General features: G+C 34.2%; 1 protein-coding gene and 5 non-coding genes across 6 annotated transcripts; 1 reads left to right on the top strand and 5 right to left on the bottom strand.

Moving 5' to 3' along the window:
* The first annotated feature begins 1,471 nt into the window (after window positions 1-1,471).
* LOC130813919 (uncharacterized) lies at window positions 1,472-2,166 on the top strand. Its single transcript, XM_057679838.1, has one exon. It carries the CDS (start codon window positions 1,582-1,584, stop codon window positions 2,116-2,118), a length of 537 nt encoding a protein of 178 aa, XP_057535821.1. The 5' UTR covers window positions 1,472-1,581; the 3' UTR covers window positions 2,119-2,166.
* Window positions 2,167-10,433: 8,267 nt separating this feature from the next.
* LOC130801304 (small nucleolar RNA SNORD14) lies at window positions 10,434-10,555 on the bottom strand. Its single transcript, XR_009039556.1, has one exon. It is a non-coding gene; the product is annotated as a small nucleolar RNA SNORD14 (small nucleolar RNA).
* Window positions 10,556-10,788: 233 nt separating this feature from the next.
* Window positions 10,789-10,910, bottom strand: LOC130801253 (small nucleolar RNA SNORD14). The gene has a single exon (XR_009039546.1). It is a non-coding gene; the product is annotated as a small nucleolar RNA SNORD14 (small nucleolar RNA).
* A 79-nt stretch (window positions 10,911-10,989) lies between these two features.
* LOC130801220 (small nucleolar RNA snoR77Y) lies at window positions 10,990-11,077 on the bottom strand. Its single transcript, XR_009039535.1, has one exon. It is a non-coding gene; the product is annotated as a small nucleolar RNA snoR77Y (small nucleolar RNA).
* A 29-nt stretch (window positions 11,078-11,106) lies between these two features.
* On the bottom strand, window positions 11,107-11,260 carry LOC130801274 (small nucleolar RNA snoR2/U65). The gene has a single exon (XR_009039549.1). It is a non-coding gene; the product is annotated as a small nucleolar RNA snoR2/U65 (small nucleolar RNA).
* Window positions 11,261-11,598: 338 nt separating this feature from the next.
* Window positions 11,599-11,665, bottom strand: LOC130801277 (small nucleolar RNA U49). The gene has a single exon (XR_009039550.1). It is a non-coding gene; the product is annotated as a small nucleolar RNA U49 (small nucleolar RNA).
* Window positions 11,666-19,398: the final 7,733 nt, after the last annotated feature.

Here is a 19,398-nt window from a genome sequence, read left to right as displayed (position 1 = left end):
AAACCTTGTAAGACTTTGACACTAAATAACCCAAATCCACTCTGAAAAAAGCCAAGCGACGGCCCAAATCCAAACCACTATAAAAAGCACAAAAACTTGTATGCAACGGTGTGTGAGTGCAACCACTTATAAATGAGCCAAATAGTCCACGATCTAATTTTTTTAATACTTTCATACAAAATTTAAAACTTAAAAGATCAAATTTAAAACCTAAAAGGCCAAATTTAAGACTTAAAAGACCAATTTCAAGACTTAAGTCGATTTAATTTTAATTCTTAAGTTAGGTATTATAATTTTATTATAAAAAACTACAATTTCAAGACGTAAAATGCCAAATTCAAGGCTTAAAAAACTACTTCCAACGTCATCTTTAATTTGGCCTTTGAAGTCACAAATTTGGATTGAAAAAAATAATTATATTAAAAAAAAATTTAAATATCACAGGTTGGGCCTTTGTTGAGGTTAACGTTTGGAATTGACAATTTAAGTATAACAAATTACTGTATGAGAAGATCCTACCGTAAAACATGCCCTATATTCCAGAGTTAAATAGCCCAATAATAAAAATTTTTAGTATAATAAATCTTTTATATAAACACAATCCTCGAATTTAAACTTATTAGGTTGGTCTGGTGGTGGTGGTCTACTGTTTTAAAGAAATTATTGGACTAGACTAATTATTAGGGATGGCAATTCAGTCCGAATCCGACCTTAATCCGACTCGATACGAGGAAAATAATCCGATTCGAGTCCGAGAAAAAGGTTATCCGACTCGAACTCCGACTTCAGGATCCGAATCCGAGTTAGAGACGGAACGGAGTTGGACCTTATTAAAAATCCGACACTCCGACCCGACTCCGACCCTGAAGGAAATCCGACTTAGAATTTGACTTTTAACCCAATATTTTGTTTCCTTTAAAACTCTAGACGTGGCTAATCCAAGCTCTCTCTTATACTAATTGTAATTTTCGATTTTGAAAAACTACTTGGTATTTTTATTTAGATCAATCAATCAAAATACGACAAATCAGATCAAGAGAAATAAAATAGGCAAATCAAAATGCGAGAAAATTTTGTTAAATTGCAGTATTAGGAATATTTTTCATGTTAAACTTGAATTCAAAGTACATATTTTTTTTGTTAAATTGTATTTGAAAAATATATTTTGTTAACTTCGTATGTTTTAAATCATTAGTACAAATCACAATGATAAAGTTTGATAATATTCCGACTCCGTATCCGACTCCGTTGGAGGTCCGAGTGTCCGAGTCGGGGCAAACTTGGAGTATGCATAATCCGACTCCGAGTGGAGGTGGACTGAAAAAAAAAGATCGACTAAAATACGGAGCAAAGTCGGAGTATGTATAATTCGAGCCGAGTCCATGGTGATCTCATACCTGAAGCGGTTGCATAGGAAAACTGGTATAAGGAAGACACGTGCTCATAGATGAAACTAGAACATCCAAGTAGCTTCAAATAAAACACTCATCACCATCCAAACTTTCGTCTAAAATCGATCAGATCAAACGAACCCAAAAGTTCCCCAAATATTCCAAACCCTAACATTTTAACATCTCATCAATGGAGGCAACAGCAGAAGATCTAAACCTCCTCAACAAGATCATTCCTCCGCGTATAGACGACGCCGGTCTCGAAGATTGCGCATTGCCTCCCCATTCTATTCAAGAAGCCTTCCTTAAAGCAGCCTCCGCTGTAGGTTCACGCGCATCTTCTATTTTCTCCGAAGACACCGGTGGATGCGTCACCGATCCTTGGCGGGAGAAATCTGTACAATCGGATTCTCTGCTTGGTATCGAATCTGAAAATGCTCCTTCGGAACCTTGCGCAGTTGGTAAGGGTGTTCCATCGGGCAGAGAAGGTGAATCAGGGAGTGATGTAGTGGTGGTTGGAGATAGAAACGAGGAAGACATTGAAAAGAAGGATGAAGTTTTGGTAGTTGGTTATGGCGAAGAAGGTGGTGATGGAAAAGATTGTGTCGATGGGTTGAAGGGGTTGAAGATTAAGGAGAAGGAAGAGAAATGTGATGAAGAAGATGATGATGATGAGGATGAAAAGAAGAAACCTACTTTAATTGAGGGGTATTTCTTGAATCCTTAGTTTTGTTTTTGATTAGTTTTAAGGGAATGTGAATTGGAAGATCTGTGTTTTGAAATTTTTGTAATTAGGTTAGTGATGGAGTTTAATGAACAGTCATAGTTTCTGTAAAATGTTTTCTTAATTGGTTACTTCAAATTGATTTTAATTGTCATGTTTGTAAAGCAAATGGAATGTTGATAGATTACTCATCTTTTTGCAAATACAGTTTTATAAAGAAGTCTCTAGTCTCTGAATAGATCTCAATTCTCAATCAGTAAATTCCCAAATTTTCTACCTAGCCTGATTTTTGCATGCTATTACAATTTCAAACATTTTATTTTTAGGGGAATATTTTGACAATTATAATCTCAAAACTCTGGCTCATATAGGGCAAGATTCGTGATCCCAAAATATTGATAGCATCAAACACAAAATTGTCACTGAGATTATGCTTGTGTAGTTGTGTTCAAGAGGTGTAGTGAAATGAAAGCCTTTTGGGGTCTAATGAGGTATTTTGGAATTACTGGTTCTCCTTCGCCTTGGTGGTTTAATACATTAAATCACAAGAACTAGTAGGGAAGAGGCATTTTGGAATTTGGATACCTTCTCACCCTAGCCCCCTCTCTATGAGTCATTACTGATTACAATCTTTCTTGTGTGTTGTGATCATGAAGTCATTAAACTCTTTATTATATACAAGGCAGATAATATTTTAGAACTACACAATAACTCAGCTATAAACTCACAATAACTTGTGGAATAACTTTACTTCATTGCAGCCTTAAAAGAAAATGAAGCAGAAAACAAAATGTTTAGATTCTAAACTGCCTGCTCATTCGAGCATGCGTTTTGCTCGTTCAAGAGGGTACTGCTAACACTTACTGTTAGCTTCTGATCGTTATGCTCGGACGAGCACTCATATTACTCGAATGAGCGCATCACCTTTGGCATTCTTTAATCTCGTTGCCTCGATTGAGCAACATTTTTTGTAAGCCGCCTCATTCAAATGATCCAACATCTTAGTATAACTTCTTGCTGCCTTGATAAAAACCCTTACTTTGTCCAATACATCTTATTAGGTTATTTTTTCCACGTCTATGATCTCATATAGTGACCTAAACAATCAAACTTCAATTCATCACAATTCAACACATCTATATTCTCTTTATATATATTCTCTTTCTCCAAAGTACAAGACACAGAATGTTCGATAACGTGATCAAATTCTTATCCATCTAGTAGATTTGGTACTTGCTTCAACAGACAGGATTGTCCCAAAGAGATTATACTTGCATTGAAAGGAATAAGATTATAGGATCATACGATTCTAAAAAAATTAAATTTAAATTAACTAATATTTTAATAGCTACTCATAATTAATGATTTCAAAAATTCTTAATTAAAATTTTTTACTTCATTTTGATAATAAAAAATGGAAAAAAATTAAAAATTTTGACTTTATTTCGTAGAAATTTTTTAATAATTATTGTAAAGTTAAATATCAATAAAGAACTTCAATTATTACAAACATCATGTGTGTGATAATATGAAATAAGTTGGTGAAAGATGATAGATAAGAAAATGTAATTATATTCAAAACTAAATTTGTAGAATAAAAAAAGTTGGATCTTAGATTTTAGATCCATGTTATATGATTCTAACACTTAATATTATTTCAAATTGGATTGTTGTTATAAATCGTAAGTTCGTTTTGAATTATAGAATTATAATACGTAAATTATAATCACAATATATTCAACATAAGGAGACTTGGGGTGACGTAAAGAAATTTATTCCCTATAAATTCCTTCCCTCCAAATCCTCTTTTTCTATTTTTCTATCAGAACAAGAAAATTTCTATTTCTCTAATTACTTTCCTTTTTCTTCCCTCTATTTTCCTCCATTTAAACAAGTCTTATAAGCTAATTTTTTTAATGTTTAAAAAGTTCCCTTCTCTCCTTGAGGTAGGGCTTTTCTCTCTCTAGGTTTTCCTTTTGAGATAAGCGTTCCTTCTCCTTCATGGCGGATGAATTAGTCGAGTAATGCTCCAAATTAACCATCTTGAATGGTGAAAAAGATATTGTCGATCTTGGTGAGGGTAATGATGATACCCACGATGAAAAACTGTCACTACGGCTGATAGGAAGGGTTCTCATTGAAAAACCCTTGAACTTCGATGCTTTCAAAAGGACTATGCTCCATGTTTGGTGTCTCAAAGATGGAGTGATTATTAGGGCTCTGGGTTCGTTCAAACTCCTTCATGTTTCAATTTTTTCACTGGAGAGATAGGGAGAAGGTTCTCAATGGAAGCCCATGGAGTTTCGAACAACGATTGTTTGTTCTGCAAGTAATCAACCAAGAGGTGCAACCGTCCGAAATGCTATTAAATTCTTCTCCTTTTTAGATTCTATAACCTTCCTTATGGTTGTACATCTGATAATAAACTAAGATCCATTGCAAAGGCGTTAGGAGAAGTTATTAAAATTGAGGATGATTTCCTAGATCTTAGTCCTTTCGGTAGGGTTCGTATCATTATTAATGTTGAGAAACCTTTGAAGCGATACCAGATGGTTAGGATGAAGGGTGATATCACTGCCAAAATCACTATTAAATATGAGAGACTCCCTCATTTCTGTTTTTTATGTGGTTTGATGAATCATACGGAGAAAAATTGCACCGTTGTGGATGAAAAGGAAAAAGAAAGAGGTTATGGCTGGGGTCTTGACATTAAAGCCTCTTAGGAAGGAATATAACAAGAACAAAGAGGAGATAGAGGCATTGAGAGTTAGGAGGAACCTGTTTGTACCAAAACCAAAAGCAAATATTGTTGATACATATAGGGGATAAAACGATCATCTTTCCCTTGCTTGGACTTAAACTGCACTGAATCTTTTGAAGGAAAAAAAGATGTTGAAGATGGGGATTATCAAGAGATCACTAGGGGAAAGGGATTGTAGATGGTGTTGTCGATGTTGGTGACAGGGAGACAAATAATGTGGTTTGGTAGGACGAAATGATGATGAAGGTGTGGGGAATGATATGCCTGCTGCTACTGTTATTATTCCACATGATGCTGCCTCGGATCCGTACCCTTTGCTTTTAATGCTAGGTTCTCCGGACCTACTTCTAGGACACTTTTGAAAGTTAAAAGGAAGGGCCCCCCCAGAACTGGTGCAAAAGGCATCCCTCGACAGAAGGAATGTTCAGAAGTGATAAAGGAGCCACATGTTGATTCCCTTACAAAAAGGAAGACATGGGACACTGACACAGAGATGGTGGATTGTGAGGGAGACCAAAAGCGCTCCTGTTTTGGTGATGGTAATTTTGTGCTTTCTGATGAAAAGTAGTGGACGTTGGTACTGGCCAACCCCACGAACAACAATGAAAATCTTTAGTTGGAACTAGGGCTCTCCAAGATTGGTGTTGGAGAGAGAAACCTCATATTGTTTTTATCATGGAGTCTATGGTGGAGAAATGAAAACTTGAGAGAATCAGAAATAAATGCGGGTTCACCGAGGGTCTATGTCTTGATAGTAATGGAAACTCGGGGGGTATGAATCTTTGTTGGAAAGATATGACAGTGATAGTATTATCTTTTTCAGAACATCGCATTTTGGTGGAGGTGAGGGAGGAATGGAATGATGGGAGAGTGTGGTTTGCTTGTGGAATCTATGGGTGGCCGGATAGACAAAGTAAATTTAAGACATGGGACTTGATGAGAAAGATAAGAGCTGAAGTCTAACGTCCTATTATTTTCTTTGGCGTTTTTAATGAAATTCTTTGGGCTAGAGTAAAAGAAGGGGGAAATGCGATGCCGGAGAGAGAGATGGGCACCTTTAGAAATTGTCTGGACGACTGTGGTTTCGTGGATCTGGGGTTTAGGGGGAGTTCTTTCACATGGAGTAGGGGCTCACAGCCTTCAAATTTGATCCGAGAGAGATTGGATAGATTCGTTGCTTCTGTAGAATGGTAAAATATTTTTACTTCCTTTGATGTTCGCCATTTTTCTATCCACAGATCAGATCATGCCCCTATCTTACTCAGTGCCAACAACCCTTGTGATGATAGTTGTGGTAAAAGCTGTTTCGATTCGAGTCATTATGGATATCCAATGAGGAGTGCAAGTTGATCGTTACTGATGCCTGGAATGAAATGTTAGGTGGGGAAATAGACTTTCGCATTGAAAATTGTGCAGCAAAACTTGCGTCTTGGTCCGAAAAACTTTTGGTGCATTGAAGAAGAAAATTAGAGATGCAGAGGTAAAGGCGGCCCAAAGATGTAATCCTAATGCATCCATGATGAATACATGCAAATCCCTTGCCGAGCAATTAGATAATCTCCACAACATGGAAGAGTCTTATTGGCACCTTCAATCTAGGGCAAATAAACTCAGGGATGGGGACAAAAACTCAAAATACTTCCATCATAAGGCCAGCTCACAAAGACGCAGGAACATGATCAAAGGTGTTTACGATGAAGATGGGAAGTGGTGGACTAGCAAGGTGGATATGGAAAGACTCATCACAGCATACTATGATAAACTCTTTGCTACTAATTCTCCTACAGGCTTCTCAGCTGCCTTGGATGGTATTCACACGGTGGTGATAGATGAGATGAATGATAAACTGAATACAGAGCCAAACGCTGAAGAAATCCGTGCAGCAGTGTCCAAATGCACCCAACTAAGGCCCCCAGGTACTGATGGTTTTCATGCCTTATTTTTCCAAAAGTTTTGGGATGTTATTGGGGGTGATGTTGTATATATGGTGATAAAATGGTGGAGGGATTTGATTGATCTTAAAAATGTGAATAAAACCTGCATCTCTCTTATTCCCAAATGTAATGAGCCTAAACATTTGACTGATTTTAGACCTATCAGCTGTTGTAATGTCATATACAAAATAGTGTCTCAAACGATGGCAAATAGGCTTAAAGGCTTACTGGATCAGATTATTTCAATCAACCTAAGTGCTTTCATCCCTGATCGTTTAATCACAAATAATGCTCTCCTGACTTTTGAAGCTTTTCACTCAATGAAGCGCAGACCGAATGGCAGGAACAATTCTCTTTCTCTAAAGCTTGACATGAGTAAGGCTTATGATCGAATTGAGTGGTGTATTCTGGAGAGAGTCATGATGAAGATGGGCTTTTGTGATAGCTGGATATGAAGAATTATGAGTTGCATCACCAGTGTCTTTTTCTTTCAAAATCAATGGCAGTATACATGGGAATGTTATTCCTATCCGGGGGCTTAGACAAGGGGATCCAATATCTCCATATCTCTTTATTCTGTGTGCGGAGGCTTTCTCTTCTTTGATCACAAAAGCTATCTCCAAGAAATCGATTCATGGGGTTAAGATATGCAGAGGAACACCTCCTTTATCTCACCTTTTTTTCCTGATGATAGTATTCTTTTTGCTAGAGCTAATGTTCAAGAATGTTCAGAGTTTGCTAATATTATTAGCTTGTATGAAAGAGCATCGGGCCAGAGAGTTAATTTTGCAAAAAACAGAAGTCTCTTTTAGCAAAAGAGTTCCGCAAGAAACGAGAAATGAGATTAGGGAGTTGTTAAGGGTCAAGGAGGCGTCATTGCAAGTACTTGGGTTTACAAACTATTGTGGGGAGATCAAAGAAGACGGTTTTCTCTTGCTTAAAGGAGCGTATATGGAAGAAGATCCAGGGATGGAAGGATAGATTAATGTCTAGAGCTGGAAAGGAGGTGTTGCTTAAGGCAGTTGTCTAGGCTATTCCTTCTTACATGATGAGCATCTTCAATATCCTAGACAGCCTAATTGATGATATCCACTCCATGATGGCACATTTTTGGTGGGGTTCTTCAAGGGATGCGAGGAAGACACATTGGCACAACTGGAAATAATTATGTCTTCATAGGGTTTAGAGATCTCGAATGCTTCAACCAGGCTTTATTAGCAAAACAAATGTGGAGACAGCACAACAATGAAAACCCTCTCCTTTCCGCTATTCTGAAGGCTCGCTACTACAAGCATACTGACCCTCTCGAGGCTAATAGGGACTTCGATCCAAGCCTATCATGGAGAAGCATATGGGGGGCAAAATCCGTTCTCATTGAAGGTCTAGGGTGGCGTGTGGGCAAAGGGAACATGATACATATCAAGAGTGAAAGGTGGTTAATGTCTGACGGGAGATTTGTGGCACCAAATCTCCTTGATAATAACACTGAAGATTTGTTAGTATGGCACCTCATTGATCATGATAACAGGAAATGGAAAATTGACACCCTGCTGTCTTTATTTGCATGGAAGATTGACACCCTGCAGTCTTTATTTGATAACACCCAACAGTGACAAATATTCTTGCAATCCCTATATCCCCAAATAATGTGATAGACCAATTGTACTGGCACTTATCAAAGGATGGGAATTACTCGGTGAGGACCGGCTATTGGCTGGGAATGGGCAATCCTTCTAGGCCGGCTACCCCACAACATGATGATGATGTATGGAAAAAGATTTGGAAGCTTCATTGGCCTCCAAAGCTCAAGCATTTTCTATGGCGTGCATGTAAGAACTCGCTCCCAGTGAATGAAATATGCCATTACCGACATATGGCCCAATCTCCAGCATGCTCCAGGTGTGATGGGGGTGTAGAAAACGTGTGCCATGCTCTACTTGATCATCAATCGAACCGATCTATGTGGCTGACTCACCCTCACTACTCGATTGTACAAGATGCCCCAAGATCCTCCTTTGTTGATACCTTTCGATGGCTCCTGTCCCACGCTTCATCTGAGGAACTCACCACTATCGGCCCTTCCTTGTGGGCATGTTGGATGTGCAGGAACAAGATAGTGATGGATCAATCTAGTTGTGATATGGTACAGCTCTCAACCTCACTTGTTAAAATGATCAGAGACTATCAGATATATAATCAGAAGCTCGATTTTCCACATACACCAAGAGTTGTCTCATACCAAAAGTGGGAGCCACCATGTGAAGGATGGGTCAAGATTAACTTCGATGCACATGTTGAACCGAATCTGCAAGGAGGGCTGGGTATAGTGTTTCGAGATGCTCAAGGAACTGTGCTACTTACCGGAACCCGAATAATTATGGCGAATTGGAGTGTGCCCCGTTACTGAAGCTGTTGCCGCCATGTTTGCAATGGAAGTTGCAGAGAGATTGGATTATGATGACATACATTTGGAAGGTAATTCATTGACTGTGCTCCACGCAATTCAGACAAAGGCAGAGGGCTCTACCTACGTTCATTTATTGCTAGATAATATCATTGAGCTCAGTTCCTGTTTTTCTACTTTCACATGTAGCTTTGTGCGTAGACTTGGTAATATTGTGGCCCATATGAGTGCTGGGTGGGATACCGGCAATGCTATGGAGAAAATTTGCAGCTCCTTTCCCACCAAGTATCCAAACTTTGGCAGATCTTAATTTACATTAATAAAAGCTACAGGTGATCTTAAAAACAAAAAAAAAAAAAAAAGGGGTTATAAGCTATTAGTTGATTAATTGTTTTTATTTTTGATAGCTACTTTTAAAGAAAAAAAAAAGTCAAAAAGTATCTAATAAAAAAAAATTTCTAAAAAATACCTAATAAAAAAAGCTTTGTCAAAGAATACCTAATAAAATTTTTTTATTTCCAAAGAATACCAATTAACGTTTTCCTTCAGTTAATCATCAAATATAACGATTGACTGGTTAAAATCAAAAATTAAAAAACAACTTCAAAACAAAAAGTCAACATTCTTATTTTCTTTTTAATTTTTATTAATTAAGCCATTTAATCCATATCTAATGCATAACTAAAAGAGATTGTCTATTTAAGTTATTTTAAAAATGTTTACCTAATAATATATATTTTTATATAGAAGTTATTTTTTTTTCTTTCTTTCACTTTGAAAATTAATCTCCAACAAATTGAATACAATTGGCCTTTTGTTCACGAAAATATCATTTGTCCAAAATGTCATTCATATACTCCACAGTTCATGTAGGCCCTTTGTCCAAAATATCAAGTTCATTATTGCCGGGTTAGCCGCATACTATATTGTCCAAATTAACAGACATTAACAGTTTCTCATGAGCCATACAATTAAAAACCTTGCATGAACCACATGTTCATCATTGTTTCCCAGACGCAAAAAATAACTTAACTTTGGCATGTTCGGAAATCAAAGTGTTGTTTCATTTGTAACAATTACTACATTCTATAAACGTTTCCTTCCGCCTACCCAGTACATCAAAATGAAAATTTGTCACCTTCAATTACTACATCGTAACAAATTCAATTGCACATCAGAAAGTAGACACCGAATTAGTTTCTTAAAACCAGCGTATAGAGGCTTCAGACATCCAAGGAAGGATGAAGCAGCATAAGCTCTCAAGTCTGCGCAGACGAAAGCTCTTAGGCGGCCACTGCGAATGTTTTGAGAAACAAGCCTTTTGAATTATCATCATCAACCTTTACTTTACTTTCAAAATAAAAACATTGTACAAAAACTATTTTATCATCAAATTTAATCAAAAGCTGATTCAAAACATTGCGAAAAGCAGGAATACACTTCCCATATTCACTTTGAAATTTCGAAAGTATAAAAAATTAGCAGGTAATATAAAGAATCAAAGAACAGCGCCCAAGCCCACACAAGATTTACACTCACATTAGGAAATGGGATTAAAAGAAGGAATTTAAAGAGGTCTCAGACATCCAAGGAAGGATAAAGCAGCACAAGCTCTCAAGTCTGCGCAGACGAAAGCTCTCAGGCGGCCACTGCGAATGTTTTGAGAAACAAGCCTTTTATTTTATCATCATCGACCTCTTTTCACACTAATCCATAATCACAACAATACAATAATTAAAGAGAAAAGTGGTTTTTCAGAAATCATTGAACAAATTATAAAGCCTCAGAAAGAGAGTCTATCATCAAAATAGATTTATATCAGCCGGTAATTCCAACTTTTTATGTTAATTTCATCACAGGCATCAAACTAAAAAAAATTAATTAAACTTTTTATATGTAATCGCAAAAACCGGCTCCGTTTAATCATAAATGACGACTAACGGGTTCCTATCAATTGCGAGACATAATTAAATTTGATGTAGGTACCAATCATAGCATCGCAAATCATCGCAGTAAATTTCGCTATCAGCGACGTGGCATCGGACCAGTTATAAGCATCAAAACCCAGAAAAATAATTCTAACTTCAAAAATGTAATACAGAAGAAAACATGAAACATTCAAAGATTGAAAACCCTCAGAGACCCGTTCAAAATCACACACAGCAGAAAAGAGGAAAGAGAAAGAACGAGAAGTTGAACCAAAACCGGGATCGTTGATAAAATCATGCGCAGAGGATCCCCGACCAAACCAGACCGCTGCGATCAAATTCCAGAAGAGAAGATGAAGCATCATACGGTGTAGATTGGTGGATGGGGAATGCCAAAGAGCGTGAAGAAATCAACGGCGGTTGTAGAAAACTGCATAAATCTAACTCTTAACCCTCATTGCTACTTTTTTGGAGTGTCATACGGCACTTCCTATCTTTTTATGGGAATTCTTCCTCATTAGGAGAAATTTATTTAAGAAAACGAGTTAAATTGAAATTAATGAATTCTTTTGGAAGCCCTAAACAGAAATTCTAAATTGGGAGAATTGAAGACGATTGAGGGACCGAATAACGGAGGGGAAGGGATTTAAAGGAAGATGGAGGACGAGGTGTTGTAAAACCCTAATTTTTCTGGGCTTGGGTTGGGCTTTACTGGGCTGCAGATGTGGTGTTGGACTTGCAAGATCGCGGCTTGGCTCATGGCTTTACGAATTTTCAGTTTCGAAAGTATTGGCAGAACGGTCGTCATGAATTCATGATATCATATATAATAAACTTAACAGCCTCTTTATTGAGAGACCGTATAAAGATGACTCTCAAAAGCCCAATTCATTATATTAATTAAAAAAAAAAGCCGACATGTGCGTGTAAAGTGGAATGTAAAAAGTTATATAATATATTTAGGGTTATAACATTTATTTGGATTATAACATAATATACCAGCATATATTTGGAGATTATAACATAATTTATTTGGTGTTATAACATAATATATTTGAAATTATAACAATATATATATTTGAGATTATAACATAATATATATGGGGTTATAACAACATATATTTGTGTTTATAACATGATATATTTGGGTTTATAACATAATATATAGTTGGGTGTATAATAGTCTGTGTTTGAGAATATAGTATTTTTATAACACCAAATATATTATGTTATAACTCCAAATATATGTTGTTATAACAATATATATATATATATATATATATATATATATATATATATATATATATATATATATATATATATATTATAACCTTAAATATACATTGTTATAACTCTAAATATATTGTGATATAACCCCAAATATATTATGTTATGTAGTTATAATCTCATATATATTATGTTATAACCTCAGATATATATATATATATATATATATATATATATATATATATATATATATATATATATATATATATATATATATATATATATATATATATATTTTGTTATAACTTCAAATATATTATGTTATAACCCCAAAATAAATTATTTTATAATCATAAATATATATTATGTTATAACACCAAATAAATGTTGTTATAACCCCAAATATATTATGTGACTTTACATATTCTACTTGAGAAGCGCGCGTCTGTTTTTTTTTAAATTAACATAAATTATATTTGGACTGGGCTTTTGAGAGCCGTCTTTACAAAAGACGGTCTCAAGTAAGACTTGTTGTGAACCTATATAAAAGTCAATTGAATTCTTGAAGTAAGCATTAGAATAATAGACTAATTATATGGACCGGCCCCTTATATAGTTTTTAAAATATTATAAGTACGCATTAAGAATGGTGTAAGTAGACATTTAAGATATTGAAAATAGACATTAAGAATACGGTAAGTAAGCATTAATGATAATGTAAGTAGATATTAAGAATATAGTGAATATGCATTAATCTTTAATGGGCTGGGCTTGAAATATGTCTCTCAAAGATACGGTCTCTTTAGAGACTAGCAAGAAAAGTTGTTATTATGAATATGCGAGACGGTTGATTATATCATTATTAAAGGACTTACATGCAGAGGTGTTTATTCGAGTCATCGGATTAATTTTGGGTCAGGTGTTTTGAGTCGGTTTAAAATCGGTCAAAACTAAAGAAGAAACTTCAGTTTGCGGTTTGCTTTTTCGTAAAGCTAATACAAATCAAACCAAATCTATTATGGTTTTAATTTTTTCATTCCAACCCAATCCAAATTGAGCCGTAATACAAATGGAACCAAAGTGTTCCTGTCTACTTTAGTAGACAATTAATTAAGAACTTAATCTCTTGTTTAGTAATTAATCAGAGATTAAGTGCTGGTGGAAGCTTGTCCTTGCTATCTTGCCAAACTATGCAGTAAAATTGTTCGAAAAGATGGTTGTTCCTGTAAAATGCAACAAGGGGTTAGCAGGGCCCGAAATGTTTTTCCAAGGACCCACTCCGACGCCCAAGTCAGTATCAATCTGAGACAAATTGCCTAATAGGTCCTTCCAGGAGCACTGTGGTTACAAGGTGGATTACTACTTAGGACTTATTTTGACGTGAGGTCTTATGTGATTAATATCTGGCAAAATTTACTTATGACAATAGTAATTACTCTCTTAGAATCAATATGGGTCCTTGAAAATCAGAAGTAATAACTCCTTCGCAATAAATTACTTAGACAACAATTTTTTGAACAACAATTTTCTATTATGAAAATTCGAGCAACAACAAAATAATTAAACTAAATAATACTAAAAACTCTTAAAACGTGTGACAACAATTTTCTACATTCTCATGAAACAAGGCATATCATAGACGATCCAAAAGACCAGTAGAAGAACCAAGACTTATCTCTTTCGGCATATCTTCATTTCTTCTAGACCTCCATTTTTTGAACAACAAAACAACCAAAACAATCAACACTACGACGACGGCCAAGACGATACCCGCAACAGCAACTCCCACCACTCGTCGATGCCTTGGAGACGGCGACAATACTGGTGGGAACGAAACAGGTGACAGTGCAAGATGGGGTTTTGAAGGCGGCAGACGGAGTTTTTGATGGAGCCGAAGCGATGAACGTGCTTGGGCTGATCGTACTCGCTGCCGCATAAGCTTAAATGCATTCATGTGTACACACTATGATTTGAATTTAATTACTACATGAAAATTGAAGCTTGATATTAAATTTGATGTTTCAATTCAAGAAGTTAGACTTTAGATTGTTGACTTTTGAAGTCGATTCCTATTTGCCAACATGTTTGCTGATTACATCGTTCCAGCGTGTATATACTAATATTTAAAACCATATTGAACGAATATTATATTGCACTCTATAAAATCACATTTTGGACTGATGATATATTAAAAATATCTATATAAATGTTATCAAAGAAAAATGTTAGTCGGATTTTTTTATTGATATTAAATTGTATAATACTTTTTTTTGTTTCTTTTGTTTTTCTCATTACTTTTCAAACAATTTTCAAAACAAATTTAAACATCAATACACATAATAAACAATTATAAAGAATACATAATAAAACAGTATATACATTAACACGAAGCTAACGAGATCTTATATGGATCTATTTTATCTTCTAAATATGTATCAAAAATATTAATCAAATATCTCTCTCCTTAAGGTAGAATATTTCAAATTGGAGAACAGAGTGAATATATAACATTGAAAAGAAAAAGTCAACTTAGCAAACACGCAAAAATAATTGTTGAGTTCATCCTATAAAAATATCACAAATTATTGTGAGAGACGATTTCTTTCAAAGACACATTGGATATATGGGCCAAATAACTCAATTAATACAAATTAAAGAAAAAATAAATATGTGCGCTTCTTATTTTAAAGTTATCTTTGAGATCGATCTCTCACAAGAATAGCCGTAAAAATATATTTCATTAGCTTCCGTATGAGAAGCCATTAAGTAATGTGAATCACGTTTCAAAAAAAAAAAAAAAAAAAACAAGAGTAATGTGAATCAACTTCCTTGATTCTATATATTGAAGTTTACCCTATGGTCTCCTCATCAATACTAACACGTTCTTTAAGGTTTCACTCAAACTTCTATAATCTGTTGTGTTTGGTATTACTTTGGATGAAGTGCTACTACTCCCTTTGTTATCTTTTCATTATATACTTTTTAATGATATATATATATATATATATATATATATATATATATATATATATATATATATATATATATATATATATATATATATATATATATATATATATATATATATATATATATATATATATATATATATATATATATATATATATATATATATATATATATATATATATATATATATATATATATATAAATATATATATATATATATATATATATATATATAAATATATATATATATATATATATATATATATATATATATATATATATAAATATATATATATATATATATATATATATATATATATATATATATATATATATATATTGAATTGAAATATATCTTGAAAATTGTGAAAAAATAAATAAAAACATCAAAATTTTATATGCATACGTCCATGCAAAGTCATATGAGTTAGCAATGGGCTTGCATGAATTTGCTAATAGGGGAATGTTTGGGGAAATTCGAAAAAAGTAAGATTATTTTAACAACTTTATTTCCAAAATAAGCGTCATTGGCTCCAAAGTTAAGCTTGGTGTAAACTCGCTCTTACTAACATCAAATTAAAAGAAATGGTCAAAATTTTGGTCAATGAATATGTCCCTGTTACTAACAGCGACCGAATGTTTGACTGGTCAACAAGGTCAAGTCGCTGTTAGTAACAGCGACTTCATGCGTGTTAAATTTTCCAGTTCTTCTTCCGCATTTTAGTTTACTTCCTCATTCGACCTACGAGATCTCCCCTCTTCTTTCCACCATTAAAATCAACTTCAATCCTTTATTAATCTCATCCTATTCCAAGTTTCCACTACTAATTAGTTCTGTTATCTTCCTACGTTCACTTAAGGTGCTATTTTTTTGTGTTTTTTTCCTTTTTCGAAAATTAGGGTTCACAAAATGTTCATGAACTTTCACATAAATACAGGTTCTTAAACTTGCAATCTACTACTTCTTGTTGATCTACAGCTTATTAAAGTATGTTTTTATTATTTATTTTTTAGTTCTTGTTGATTTTAAAATGTATGTCATTTATGGTGGTCATTTACACTTAAATTCTGTGAATATGTCAAATGTACTTGTTATTTGCCATGATCTTCATATTGAGGTTGTTTGTTCATGAATTTAATGTAGAAAATGTTTGAGTTTAATGTAGAGAATGTTTGAATGCAAATCCTAAATTTGAGTTTCATTTAGAGAATGTTTGAATGCAAAACCTAAATTTAATCAATGTTGTTATGTAGTATATATTTATGAACTTGATGGTGATGTAGATTTTGTACGTATTTTTGTAGAAATGATTTCATATCGTGTGACTGTTGTATGTTTTTAGAATGGTTCAATTCGATCAAGTAGTAGCAATGTTAAGTATGTTGGGGGAAGACGTAAACTATTTACATGCAACTCAAACATGGATTTGAATGAATTTAAACATTTTATATGCTCTAAGATTGGCATTGACACTACAAGAAGTACTGTTAATGTAAGTTTTAAATACAATATGAGTGGATCCTACAACTCAAACATGGATTTGAATGAATTGCAGTAGAGATGGATCCAATAGCTCCAGGCCCTCGAGATCCTAGTGTACTGACGATGCAGGCGGATCACAGGAGCAGTGTACTATAGGATGTCCAGGTTAGTGAACTTAGTATTTTGAATGTACATGCCTTTATACTTTAACTTTATGCTAATATAATCTTTGCGTTTAGGTGTCCGACGTGGAGACCATATACACCAGGCATCCCGACTCTGCTCCGTGGGCCATTGACGCACGGATCATCCCCTACTTTCAGCGAGTGAGGTTGTGCGACTTTCACCTCATCGCTTATGGGAGAGTCGATCGGGCGCTAGTCATGGCTTTAGTCGAGCGGTGGCGCCAAGAGACACATATCTTCCACCTACCTCTAGGTGAGGCTACTGTATATATTGAACATTTGGACATATTGAATATTTGTAGCATTTGGACTTTTGTGTATAATTTGTAATATATATGTAGATGTATATATTTTTATCGTATTATCACATGTTTATTATGAATAAAATGATGTTAATTACTCAGAGTTTTCGGCGATGAATCATTCCGCCAAGAATTAAGTATGAATTTAATCAAAATCAAACAAACAATCATATTCAAATTGGGGAAATGCTCTCGAAAATTCAACACAATTTTATTCATGTTCAACGAATCCATATCAAATTACATAGTTCATTCGTTAAGTTAAACCACCGCCGCTAACTAAGATTTCTTCTTCAACTTTCTCATAATCCTTTCAGTCTCTTCTTTCCTATGTTCCATATCATCTATTTGTCTCTTGAGATTAAATACCTCATCTTTAAGCTCTTGTTTTTCTTTTTCAAGCGATTTGGTACCCTTCGGAGCAACCTACCTAAAGTACGTACATCCGAATCCTTCATCCAAGTAGAAAGGACAAGCAACAAAATCACGGCCAGGATCGACGTCGCTCCAATCTGTATTAATCTCAACTTCATAACCACAATCACAAAGCTCTTCAATAGAATGTTCCTGTGACATCTACGGAACACATATGATATAGTACATAAGTAAACATTCAAAAATAATATTAACATTTATAAATTGAGAATAATACTAACATAATACTTTACATTACCTTCAAAATCGATTAACTAGAACAAGAATGATGGAGTTTGGATACAATGAAGTAAGAAGATGATGAAGTTATTTATAGAACATAATAACAATGGCTATTTTCAACTTAATAACGGCTACTTTTCAATTTTACAACGGTTAGTTTAAATCATACAAAAAGTTCAACAAAAGTCAAACCAGGTCAAGGGATTTGTCGCTGTTAGTAACAGCGACATTATGTTTGACTACATATCTCTTGACTAAATTTTTTACCATTTCTTTTAATTCGCAGTTAGTAAGTGCGAGTATACACCAAGCCTAGGTTTGGAGACAAGGACGCTTATTTTGGAAATAAAGTTTGAACAAAGCTTGTTTTTTGAATAAAGTTGTTAAATAATCTTATTTTTTTCAAATATTCATGTTTGGGCCGACAATTAAGGCCGGGGGAATAGAATTAGGCCCTGATTGAGAATTTTTGAAATAGACAAGTAAAATTATATAAAAAAAAATATATATATATATATATTAAGCTATATTTCAACTTATTTTCAAATGTAAGTGCCTCCAGCCCAGAGCTCAGGTTCGGTTCAATTTGCAGTTAGTAACTGTGAACAAAGGTAAACTGGTCAAAAAAATTCAACCAAACTATTCGCACTTAGTAACTGCGAACATGATATTTGGTCAAAAAAAGCCAACAGCTCTGTTCGCAGTTAGTAAGTGCGAACAGCTCCTTTGACTTTTTTTTGAATCAAACCCTTTATTCGCAGTTTGTAAGTGCAAACAGAACCCATACCTCAGGTTTGGGAATTAGGCGCTTATATTTGAAAATAAGTTGAAATATAGCTTAATGTATGCTTTTTTTTTTTGATAATTTTACTTATCTATTTCAAATTTTCTCTAATTGAAAAGCTTAGATCTTGGGTGTAGCCACATGAATACTAATCACTACTTCCTTTATGCAAATTGCAAACGCTATACTCTTCGAATAAATCTTAGTATGAGATTATTTTATAGTGAGATAGTTTCATATAAGTAGTCCAAATTTATAAACAGAGTACTTTAATATCGTAATTCTCAATAACAAAGCCCAATTACTTACAAGAACAAAAAGAAGTATAATATAAAAGCTATCTCGAGTAAAACTAAGTTGAACAACTTAAGCTATACGCCTATACTCAATAGTGGATACGCTAGTCACTAATAGAAGGAAATGGTCTTCAAGAAATGAAGTATGGTTCTCAACTATCTTTCAAAATCACCATTTCTTGCAAGCCACTTTAAAGAGAATTACAAACATTAGTACAAGTAGATGTCTATTTAACTATTTTCATTATTTAAATTTCAAACAATGTACCAAGACACTCCAAAAAAACTAGTTATAGCTAATTTAGTTTAATCAAGTAACCTAATTGATGGAAGTCTTTGTAAAGGGGATGCA

The sequence above is a fragment of the Amaranthus tricolor genome, chromosome 1 (assembly GCF_026212465.1).
Source record: "Amaranthus tricolor cultivar Red isolate AtriRed21 chromosome 1, ASM2621246v1, whole genome shotgun sequence".
Lineage (NCBI taxonomy): Eukaryota > Viridiplantae > Streptophyta > Magnoliopsida > Caryophyllales > Amaranthaceae > Amaranthus > Amaranthus tricolor.
This window is presented reverse-complemented; position numbering and strand designations above follow the sequence as displayed.

Excerpts from the sequence above, each read along its gene's own strand:
- LOC130813919 (XM_057679838.1), top strand. The coding sequence starts at position 1,582 with ATGGAGGCAACAGCAGAAGATCTAAACCTCCTCAACAAGATCATTCCT.